General features: G+C 35.0%; 1 protein-coding gene across 1 annotated transcript in view; it reads left to right on the top strand.

Annotated features, from left to right (window-relative positions):
* Positions 1–1,411: 1,411 nt before the first annotated feature.
* LOC124633557 overlaps positions 1,412–12,798 on the top strand; it is a 45,389-nt gene continuing 34,002 nt past the window's right edge. Inside the window, exon 1 of the mRNA XM_047168834.1 lies at positions 1,412–1,724. Coding sequence (XP_047024790.1) covers positions 1,670–1,724 — 55 coding nt within the window. The 5' untranslated portion in view covers positions 1,412–1,669. The remainder of the gene's footprint in view (positions 1,725–12,798) is intronic.

Below are 12,798 nucleotides of genomic sequence, written 5' to 3' on the forward strand. Positions count from 1 at the left end.
TTTCTATAGAAAAATCCAAGTGATAAGGGTTTGACAGTCAAATTTCTATCAGATAATGGCATGAAAAATGTGACAAGGCCAGACGTAGGAAGTAATTATGTGTAGTTTAAAGAAAATGTCGATTTCCAACGTATTGACATCCCTTTGTTATAAGAGTGTTGTGAAAATGCATTAAAAGTTGATCAATTAATAGGCACAATGTGATATTTATGTAAAATACGACATTATGCAATTAAGGACAACTGTTAGCTCTCATTTAAAAACTGTTAGTTCACGTTCAAAGTAAGATTAAGATCGTTTAATAGATTAAAACTCACTATACAACATGATTACCTAGATATTACACATGATCACGATGATTACCCTAGATATCCCATAGGTAACTACATAAAATATTCAAGTTCTCCTTACTACGTGTATGGCCACCAGTACGGAATGCACCATATCCGATGGAACGTGGTTTTGGCGACAAAGAGAGAAACATCCAACTATAGGCTAAGGCTAGCCAATGGGGTTGCAAATGTAAAGGATCTCCATCAACCTAATTGACTATGAATGTAGGACAGAAAATATATTACAAACTGCAAAAATAAATCATGTTTCGGGAATGTATATATTTTTTGAGAATAATTGTGCTGTGCTTATGTTACGTTGTAGTCATGATGGATTTGATTATGACAACCAAAAATAACATTCGTTATTTGAACCTGCATATAATGCTGATATTTGCCGCTTTGAGTTGAAGTGCTCTAATCCATCAGGGTAATAGGTGCACTAAATACCTACCTGTGAGATTTTGTTCGCATTTCAATTTCGATACGAGAACATGATATAAGCTGTCATTATTACCAGCAATCTGCAACGCGCGCATTGCTGAAATTTCACCTCATAAACCAACAATGAACGCTCCCAAGGGTATATTATGGAAACGGTGGGAAATAGAACAATGATACTATTTAGAGAAGCACCCAAACAAACATTTGATTTGTTACATAAAATAACTATTAAGCATTACGAAATAGATAAAATAAATGATTATTATAAATTAACCAAATTAAAATGCTTTTAGCTACCAATAAAAATTATTAACTTTTAAATATTTGATTACTTTCATAAAGTAAACAGTGAAGAGCAGTTCAGAAACAAGGGGTTAACAGCGTAGTAAAATATTCCAGGCACACGGACTTAACAATTTACCAGAATGCATTAATTTATCAAATAAAGACCTGGCATTACAACTTTTCACTTAACGATTTCATCAAAACAAACTGGATCTCATTTTATCAATTGTCAAAGTTTTAAAACTTAATCCACTTAAGGGCCCTTAAAGGGGAGTGCACAGTGCGCATGACGCTGCCCTAGCGGGAAACACCAAGGACATTAGGCGGACAGCCTTCGGACTGGGAGCACGGCTCAGTTGCCCGCGCCACTCAAATATGGAATACGCGCGCGAACGGTGGTGTAAGCCAAGTGTAAACTTACTAAACTAACTCGAAAATTCCCAACATCAACAATTGTGTTTCAAAATTTGTCCAGGATAAAATGGAAAAAGTGCCACTGTGTGTTTGTTGTTTTTAAAGATACGATTAACAGTGTCAATGTATATGATATGATGTGACTGAGTTTTATTTAATTTTATTGTGATTTAGACTATATAAATTATGTAATTATGAGATTTTCTGATTACGTAAAAATGAAGTTTTTGGCGTTCATTGCGTTGTGTGGTGAGTAGAAAAGTGCACATTATTCTAAAATAAGTTAAATGAAATTGTGTTCTGAAACAATGGTGCAAACAATACCATTTGACAGACAGAACAATGAAAAAATAAAGACACAAAATATCTATAAACTTACTAAGTCAAAGCAGTTATTAAAACAAACGGCAAAAGAGGAAATATGACACATAATCCAAACATTACCCGAGATAATGTTGGGTACACATTTTTTCGGGTCCCTAAGATAAACTACCCCTAAGTTATCATAATTATCCACCCACGTAACCCCTAGGCCGTTGCCAATAACGTGGTGTGAGATTTATGATTATACCCACAATAAACGAGCCCAAGTTTTAGTAGGGGTCCCGATAGCCGGGTGCGAACCCGCCGTCAATACTACACATATTTACTATTATAAAATATTTCTAAAATACACCCCTTTTGTGGACGTAAATCAACCAGCGGAATAGTCCGACTAAGGGAACATGAAAGGTTAAAGGTTGGTCTCGTTACAGTGTGTCGTAAAAGGGTACCGTACAGATTTGGGCTTCGAATTCCACGTTTTCGGCCGGAGTTTCAAATCAGTGGTCGTAGTCAAAAGGAGCCACTGAAATTACAGTGCCTTTAAAGTGGTGAACGTTTTGATTTCGTTACGTAGATAGCGTTAATTTACGTTGAGTGTTGAGTTTTCTACACCTACGTTTATGTTTTAGTAGTCTGTGAGGCTATGATTATAGTTTGTTAAGAATTTTCCTTTTATTCACCGATTTCAAAAAGTTAATGGAAAGCGTTATTTTCATGTCATCGGACTCTTCTTAGTATTAGTAGGTTGTATAGATGTTTTGCTATCCTATACTATACTTTAGATAGACTCTAAAGTCTAATTTTATTTTTGAAATAATGGGACATACAAAAGCATGATGATAAGCAAAACAACTGTGAGATTTTGCATAGTTATTTATTTAGGTCTCTCCCTCTATAGAAAATGTTCTAAATCAGTAATAGTTTTCGCATTGATGAAGGGTAACGAAATTTAGGTATTTCATTACGAAAGGATTCAGTATCTAGTATCTCAAGTGGAAATCGATTGTTTGCTTCCCAAGTAAAAAGTTCTTGTTTAATTCGCAAACTTTTTCTTTGAACAAGGGTATTTACCAATTGATCCTAATGCTGGATACCAATACTTCTATATGTATAGGCAGAAACATGTGTCCAATGAAGAAATATTTGATAAACAATAACTCATTGTTACTGTAAGCAATAGATATATCACGTTGTATAGGCATTTAATATCCGGATGAGGAAAAATAAACAAAGAAGGTGACTATATCAAAATATAATCTTAATAAAAATTCCATGAATAAATTAAGTCATTACTCAATATTTATCAAAGTCAAAAAGTACGATGCGCTAGTCAGTAGATAATTAACTGTAGAATGATGAGAATTCACTTTGTCATCGTCCAAGGGGACGAAGTTATGAGATTAAACCATCAAAGTTATACATAATATTGTGTTCCCTAGAGACGATTCTATAGAGCGGCCCTTAGGGGATATCCGTAAATAGATAGTCCGACGTAACAATGTTGAAAAAGTACGAACACGTGTATGTTGTCCCTATAGATTTAGGAAAACTAGTTAGGTAGTTTTATCCTTTTCGTTTCTATAGTACGTCTTTGTATACAATACTATTATACTTTCCTTTAGATTTGTTACATTGTCAATCGGTTTAGAATGTGTAAATACAAAATTCTTTGTAGCCTAACTGAAGTAACTAATACTTTTACAGCATTCAAATAGTCCTATTGAAAACGTTTCTACTATTAGTTAGAAAACTTCGCTTCTTAACTACGAATCTTAAAATAAGTGTCAATTAATTAAAAACAGTTGCAGTTTTTTTCGATTTTGTACCTTAACACAATGTCCGAAGGATTCCGTTTTGTTTACAAAACAGTATTTATGTCTAAAGAGAGGATCTGTTTGTTACATTTTGAAACTTTTCAGAAAAAAGTTAGTATGGGAATAATTGAAATTAAAAACAGTCGAAAATCGCTAAGAAACTTATTTAGAATTTAATTGCTTTGTATGTTTGATATGTACTGGTTTGGAACTTTGAGACCAAGAAAAAACTTGATAATAATATGAAATTTTACGATTATGAAATGAAAAATGAATACTCATTTTCAAATGTTTTGATGTAGAAGAAGCAGTTAGAGAAATTATAATTGGAATATTATGTCAACAACAGGTAATAAGGGTACGAGCATCGTCACAGGGTATTATAATATGCTTAGTTACACCGGCTCATTTGCTTGTCCATCAAAACAATCTCGGTGACATTTACCTAAGGATCAAGGTACATTTTGTTGTTGTTTCGTCATCACCCACATTTTTATATGTATTTTGATATTATGATGCAGTAGGTATACAATATACATATGTATATGTTTGGGAGTATTGTTAGTCAAAAATAATCTTATCAAGTAACCTATATTTAGCGTTTGCGTTTAGTAGCCACATACATTTTGGTTAAATTATCCATGAATTATTTTGTAATATTATAAATATCAAGGCTTGTGTAGACATTTTCACTAACATTACAGGCTTTTATATACAAGTCCTCGCTTTTACTATAAAAACTTGTACAGTATTCATTATTTAATAGCAAAAAAATACCTTTTGTAAAGAACTAAGTTCATAGTACAAAAATACTTTTAGTATTAATATTCTTTAGCATTATTGCGTAAGTCTTTAGACTCGTAGACTGTTTTTATCCAACATTTTCTAGTTCAGCATGAAAATATGCAATGAAGAATGTTACAGAGCGTGTAATAAGGGAAGCTGTATTTTTATGAAGACCCTCCCTGACCTCTGCTTTTAGAATGAAGCCTCATTTTTTTCGGTAAATTTATAAAGCTCTCTTTTAAAACTCACTTTTGTGAACGATGGTTTTACTACGGACGCTTTTACTGTTTCTTTGTGTAATCAGGATTGAGTTATCTATCTAATATCTGCAATCAAAGGCAATGAATGGAGATTGTTTATTCAAAGAATACTTATCATTTATATGGCACAGAGCAATGCTATACTCTTCAATCATTTATGATGCGTTGAATGATGTAAAAGGAAGACTGATAAAATTACTAAAAATAAAACTGATAAAGTAACCCAAAAAATATAATGATAAAGTTACCCAAAAATAAAATGATATAGTCATACTTTAGTACGCGTTCTGGTTAATAAGTACTCAGACATCCGGCATGATATTAAAAATAAAAAAAGTTGATTAAACGCAACTCATCAATTGAATTTTAGTACAACCCCTTGCAACGTTGTACCGGAGCAACCCTAAAGGTAACCTTGATTAATTTTTATAGGGATGGGAATTTTATGACGTCATCTAACACATGTCATGTCTGTTTCTCGGCCCCAATGCAACTGACCCCCGTGTCAGGAAGGGATGCACCTCCCTAATTATAACATGTCTGTGCCATAGTTTTTTTTTAATTTGTTTAATTGAAACGAACGACTAAAATGGTTGCCTTTTTGGATATGTTGGTAAATAGTTATAAAACAAATTATGAGTGCACAAGTTTTTTGTATCAAAAAAGCATAGCTATTATGTTTTGAACCATCTTTTTATTGACCCAATTTTTTAATTATTTAGCCAGTAAATTATGCCTTAACAGTTTAAATATAAGTACTTGCCTAATTACACTGCACGGCCCAGAGATTCACAGTCTCGACATCTGTAAAAGAAGACTTGATTATATTATTAAATTCCTAAAAGACTTGATATTCATAACCGACCAGTTGATTGATATGAAACGATTCAATCAAGCGCGATTTACAACCGCAGAACTTGGTAGCCAGCCAACGCGTTAACTCCTGGGTTTGACTTATCTATCTGTTTGATTGCTTCAAACTACTGGACACTGGATATCAGTCTGTCTAAATTGTATTCGGTTCTTTGAGAAAGCACGATAAAAAAATCTATGTGTATAATGAAGAGGAAATATTTTTTTGTTTGTTTGTGCCTTTAAAAACACTCAAAAACTGCCAAACCGATTTGTAAAATTCTTTCACTGTTGGGAAGCTACATTGTTCTCGAGTAACAAGCTGTATCGAGAATTAGAACGCGAGTGAAACCGCGGGAAAACGGCTAGTTGAACATAAAGTAGAAGCTAATAGCTATACTAAGAAGCCTATATTTCAATATCAAATATAACTTTAGCAATATTCGTAATAAGATAGTTTTTTTGATTATCGTAGGACCTTCAATGTCTTTCAAACTGTTTTTGATATATTATTTTTCTCACGCAAAAATGTCGAACGATGGATATTACTAGAAGACAAATTGGGTGATTTGACGTACTTACATAGATTCGGCTAATATTTTTTTTATTATTTATAATAAAAAATATTGATTCTATTTAAAGGACTTTTAAGTTTTTATTATTATAAATACGCTTATGTTAGCTTCACTTGTAACTAACTATGTATGTAAGAAAATCTTGGAATCGTAATTTGACCCACATTCCGGTCTTTGATTAGGATGACATTTTGGACACGCTCTGATTCCTGATGACAATACATGATTAGCGAAGAAACAAATCCAATATGGCGGCCTCCCCAAGATGGCGGACTTTTAGTTTTTAAAACTGTTTTTGTTTTATATACAAAACTTATCTAATCTATGCACCTGCAAAGAAAAATACTGCGGGCCACATAAACCGCGAGTGTAAATCCTCAACTAATTCAGTCTATTAGTGTTCAAAACCGGATTGATGCGAAGAGTTGTAAAGCGAAACTTTTGCTTAACGAAACAGAACACGGTATGTAAACTCTTGTTTATATTTCAACACTACACGACTAAGCTGAGGGGTAATAGTAAGTTACAACTAAGTTAATTATTAAAGAGCATCACATGAACTCTCGTATGTTCGTATATAGCATATATATAGGTACGAATATATGTATGTACATAAGTCGTAACGGTTGTAACTTTAGTGGAAGCCGACTTCTGTTTTGATGTTTATTGAATTATGTGTGCGCTCTTTTTCCTTATGTGACGTGACTTAAGGGTAGCCTTATATTATGAGGGAAGGATATAAAATACAGGGCTGTGGTCTCTTTCAATGTTCAGATATTTGGTCTAATAACGGTCATATGTTTTTTTCTATTCATAGTTAAGGATTTTTTTAAGAGGGTAATATTCAATGCCGCAAAATTCAAGATCATGTCATTATGGGCTTATTAAGAACTCGTTACCCATGTTAATTAGATGGTCCCTGTACAAGGAGTGTACGGGATTTACTAATAACTATTAGATTTTTTTTTCTGGGCTATTAAAAGAAAATCAATGTTTTCTCTGGTAGTAGGGCCGACTGACGGAATATACCGGATGTCCAATTACCTGCGAAAGTAATATTTAGTATTTTATACAGAAAAAATATGTTTATCAAGCCTCAAAGAATACCCTTATAGGTATTTATTTTTAATGAGGGAATTTTAACCTTTTGGTAAATATAAGCTTGGAAGCACTCATATTTAAGTACTTACCGATTCTCTGTTCAGTTATAAAGTAATTTTCTTTCTAATTATTCTTTTACCTTTTACGGGTTTCAAAGAAAATCGGACCAGCATAACTATATAAGGCTCAGAAACAAAATTACAAAACCTTTTTAGAAAGAAAATGGGCAAAGAGCAAATGTTGCTGCGTACCTCGAGAAGCATAAAAAGGTTTTGCCTTAAAACGAGGCAGCTCTCCGTCCGATATTTGGAGCAGCGTAAAGCTATCGGAAAACTACCGCGGCAAACGTACAATGTGTGTAGATGTGTTGTGTGTACTCCCACATATCAAATTGTGCAGAAAAAACATGCCAAGTCAAGTGTGAAACAACACGAAGCTTACAAAAAAAGAAAAGAGGCGGTATCATTAAAATTAGGCATAATTCATCACGGCTCCGTCTTTTGGGTTTCTAGAGGGATTAAATGTAAGAGGGTTATTGTGGACGTAATTACAAAGGCGTGGTATTTTAATCCCGTCAAAGCCTGGAACTTGAAACAACATCCGCTGACAAGTTCGTTAACGTCTTAAATTAATTTTCATTTAAAATTTGTCAATTGGCGACGAAATTAAACGAAGTTTGTCGTTTCTTGACAACGCGGGATGTCTGGCTCGCGGCCAGCCTCTATTTTATACAGAACTTTATTCTTTGTCTACGTGGACGCAGCAACATGCTTGTGAATGCGAATACAAAGAAAATATCATAAATTTTCAGTTACTGACACACGACCGAAGCATCAAATTCGGGAAAATCCAATTAAAATTCAGACTGAACCCTTATCTTTGAGCAGGAATTAATTAAGAGCTACGATTTATTGCCTGATCATTAAAATTACGTAAAACATCATAATATTAAAAGTAATTATTAACATATATTATTTTATAATTACAAAATATCATATTACGTTTTTCTACCTACATATAAAGTATTAAATGCCGCAATCCTGCAGGTATTTTATGAAGCCTCTCGCGAGCGCGCAAGCAGATTTCGTAAATAAAACATGGTATCTTTTTATAAATAACCGGATACTCATTGACAGCGGGCGGCCGCTACCCGCCGGCGATTGCATGGGAAATTGTTAATTCTATTGGAGCGAAACACATAGGAAGCGTAGCACCGCGCACGCTGCGACTTGGCACCCTTCCAGTCAACGATTGTGCTTTACTATGGCGATTATTTTCACGGGTGCACTATTCAAACTGCTTCGGAATACGACTGAATAGACACGAAAGAATTTTCGTGTGCAACGACCGACTGTAATGACCGTTTATTCTTTGAAACACGCTCGGTGGAAATCCGTAAATAGGTATAAAGTACCGGTGCGACGTTCGAGCCCCTTTTCAAATGTTTACAATTGTTATTTTACGAGCCGTTGAGCGAAAAAAAAATCCAAATTCGACGTCTTCTAAGATTTATTTACGCGAAAATGGAGGATCAAATCTGAATTCGTTTATGTTATTTTTATTTTGTTACTGTAAATAACACAATTTATTTGATTTTCATGACAGTATACGTTAAGCAACTCATAACGAGCTATTTCTATAAATAAGTTGATTGAAATGCGAACTTGGAAACTCAAGTTCAATTCCGTACAAACTATGGCAAAACTGTGTGGTTTGTTCTAGAGTTAAATAAAGTAAGTAATAGCCCGATCGTGTAAGCTATAATCCCACCCAAAACAAAAATGTGAAAGACTGCCAAGTTCGATAATATGGGAATGCTTCGCCTATAAAAGAAGTGAGATCTGAATAAGTACCAAGTTCCATACACATACCTCAGTTAAAAATAGTTACTTTTTTAATGATGTTACTTGGCAAGTTTTCATACACCTTGTTATAAACCTACTAAACGCAATGAATCAAGTATTTAATTTTCTATTAAAACTTGCCAAGTAATCATCATTAAAAAGTAACTATTTTTAACTGAGGTATGTGTATGGAACTTGGTACTTATTCAGATCTCACTTCTTTTATAGGCGAAGCATTCCCATATTATCGAACTTGGCAGTCTTTCACATTTTTGTTTTGGGTGGGATTTCATTTATTTTTGTAAGGTTGTTTATTTTATTTTTTTCTTATGATGAAGTTAGTTAAAGAAATGTCTCATTTATACTATTTTTTAGATTTTTTAATATGCACTATGTTTCTTACAAAGAAATGAACTAGATTAACTAAATGGACTAGATTTACCAACTGACTGACATGACATGTTATCATATATTATGTTCGTGGATCAAAGTTACACATTCGTTATTTTCGAAAGTAATTCACACTTGGCCGTTTTCAGATTTTTACTTTACTTTGACTAAATACAAACCTTTGTACCATTCGAAGATATATTATATAAATATAGATAAATTTAGTTCGTTTTAGTTCCTTAGGGGAATAAATTTACACCGGGTATAAAACACCTTCATTATTTTGAAACCGACTCACACTTGGCCATTTTCAGATTTTTCCCTTTAACTTGACATAAAGACCTACCTCCATGCCAAATTTCAAGTCAATACGACCATTGGAAGTGGTCTAGGTTTTTGATGAGTGAGTCAGTGAATAAGTGAATAAGTGTATAGTAAAAATAGCGATTTTCTGACGTCAATATCTCAAGACCTACAATAGGTATATTAATGAAATTTTGTATTTTAGATAAGTGAGGGGGTCTCAACAGATACTAGAAATTTGATATGCGTAAATAAAATAGATTTTGAGTTACAGGGGGGTCGAATTTGGCCCGAAATGGTTCGTGTAATATAACCCACGGCCGGTGTGTCGCTTTTTTGCTCGAACTTGGCGGACACACTGCCGTGTGTCTAGATAGAGTAGCCAGTGGGTCGGTTCAGCCAAATAACAGCTTGATGCATGTGACTGGGCGGAGCATCGTGCCAAGCGGCTCATTGATGATAAATCCTTGCTAGAAGCCAAATTAGATACCCTCAAACGTGAACGTAAAGTTGGTCGGCGGTATTTTGTGGAGAAATTACGGTGAGCACGTGACATACCCATTATCCCTTTTTCATTATCGGCCATCCATTGTAAAGAGCGGACTCTGCTTTTACTGTAGATTTTTTCTTATAAGATTTATATAGTTGGATTTCTTTTATTCCTTTTATGTAATTTTTCGTACACGGGGAATGTTATTTGCTGACTATTCATAATTCTATTATACTAAAGATTTTTATATAGGTACGGGAAATTATAATCTGGCAAAATCACAATCTTATTTTTCGTAAATCTCGTTGAATTACCCTGTGCTAGATTTGCTATAATATGTTTAACATTAAAACAGTGGGAAAAATGTATGCTTTTTGGTATGCGTGCCTAAACCAACTGTAATTTGTAGTGCCTCGCCCATGTTTCTGACAAAAACAGGCATTGCAATGCATTGCATGTCGAGCACAGCTTGTGTTAAATAAAATTATTGTGCATACAAAACGTTTAACATGTTCAAAGAATAGTTTTTATTCCCTTACGGGCACAAAGTAATAGTTTGTACAGAATAAGAATTTTGATGATATGTTAGAAGTAAGAAAATACTTTGATAAAGACAATAACTATAATGGAATTTTCTACTTAAAAGTAGATTTGGATGAAAAAAGCTATTATTTTCCGTAATTAAGAAAAAAAGAACCTCGTATACAATTGGAAACCCTTACCCTGATTCTTTTGTTTTCCACCATATAAGTTAGCATGTACATAGGTACTCAGCCCATATCGTTATGTCATCACAACAAAGACTCGGATGGTAACTGTGTACAGCTTTGTGGACAAAAACCAACAATGATGGATCGTGTTTGCGACACAATAATCTTATGTATACATACTTTATACATACTTTTGTTGGGCAAAAGTGACATTATTGTATGGTATATGGGAAACGTCGTGCAATGTTCAAGAGACAGGATAAGCTGGGCTTGGAAAAGAAACAATTTGTTACTTTTAGTAAGCTATACCATTGCTTTGGCTTGCAATAGAATCTGTAAGAACGCTCTCCAGTGATCACAATTTTTAATACTTAATGATTGACTAGAACTTGACGCACTAGATATTGGTCATCCGATGTGAAAAAGTAACGAGGTTGTTCCATGCCTATTTTACCGAGTTATTCAAAATATGTACCTACAAATGTAGCTCAACGTCTTCGGTAATCACATAATTTATTACGGTCGTAACAGAAGCTCAAACTAACTTCTAATCGGAGTGCTATTCTTCCAAGTTTTTACTCACCACACCCACACTTATCGACGAGGAATCGGCTTAAATCGGTCGGAAAAAGGTTTAAGTCTTTGGCATAATAAACGACGTCGCATCGCATCTTCCGAGCCGAGCCTGATCCTATCCGTTCGACGGCAAACCAAGACGTAATGATAGTGCTAGAAGTGAACAGTGATGCTAGAAGATGCATCGAACGTCACGTGTAACTAATTAAAATTGGTTCTCTTGAGCGTTTCAAAAAAAGGTTTGAAAGCGGCGTTCGGTTGATTCTAAAGGTTATGGCACATTATAGCAGCACCGCAACAGCACGGCTGCAGCACGGCGTCGCTTCGAATTAAGACTACGGCTAGCTGCCAGCGCGCTAACTACGCGTTGTCCGCAAGGTGCCAGGTCTCCGTCCGCGCGTTGTCCACGCGCCGGCGGCCGCGCGCCGGCAGCGAGGTGTAAGCTTGCTGTCACCGCAAACTCAATATTATTTTAAGACGATTATGATTGATGTTATGATTGAACACGACGCAATGACGTTGTTTCGCTGCCGGCTCGGAGTCGGCGCGTAATTAGCACGCCGTCGGCGCGCTGTACGCATGAGGTCCGCTCGCTTCCAGCACGCGGGCGGCGAGTCGACTTGTGTGGAAGCGGCAAGCGCGCTGACTGCTCACCGTTGGCTTTTTCATATTGACATTACGAAATATATTATAATATACACGATTTAATGCTCTAAATTGAATGACAACTTAAATGCTGGTGTTAAGCCGTGCTGTTGCGGTGCCGCTATACTGTGCCATGTCCCTTAATCTATACTTGGCAATTGAGTACACTCCTTTTTTAGAGTTAGGTATCTTAGGTCTGTTCGTTGGTCGAAATGGTTCGTTGAAATGTTCACAGACGATATGTGTTGCCGCTATAATATTAAAGCCGTCTAGGAGTTCAACTCACATTCGTTTTACTCTGCAAATTTTTACTCTGTAAAAAACACAAACTGCAACAGACTGACCGGCCACCGACGAACGTTGTAACAGCTGTGATGTTCCTCGGTTTGAACATAACATGTGTTACGTATTTCCACCACTATAGGTACATACAATACAATCTAGAATAAACATCCCTATCAAGATTTAAGCTTTAGTTTATAAGCATCTACTTAGTACCCATTCAAAAGGAAATTCACGACTCGACGATTCTCAGCCACAGTTTATTCCAAGAAACGTGACATCTAAGCAGTTTCCAAATTAAACACAGTATCAAGATAAAATATAAATACTAAAGTTCCGAGTTGTTAACTATAAAATTCTGAAGATGAATG

The sequence above is a fragment of the Helicoverpa zea genome, chromosome 9 (assembly GCF_022581195.2).
Source record: "Helicoverpa zea isolate HzStark_Cry1AcR chromosome 9, ilHelZeax1.1, whole genome shotgun sequence".
NCBI classification, from domain to species: domain Eukaryota; kingdom Metazoa; phylum Arthropoda; class Insecta; order Lepidoptera; family Noctuidae; genus Helicoverpa; species Helicoverpa zea.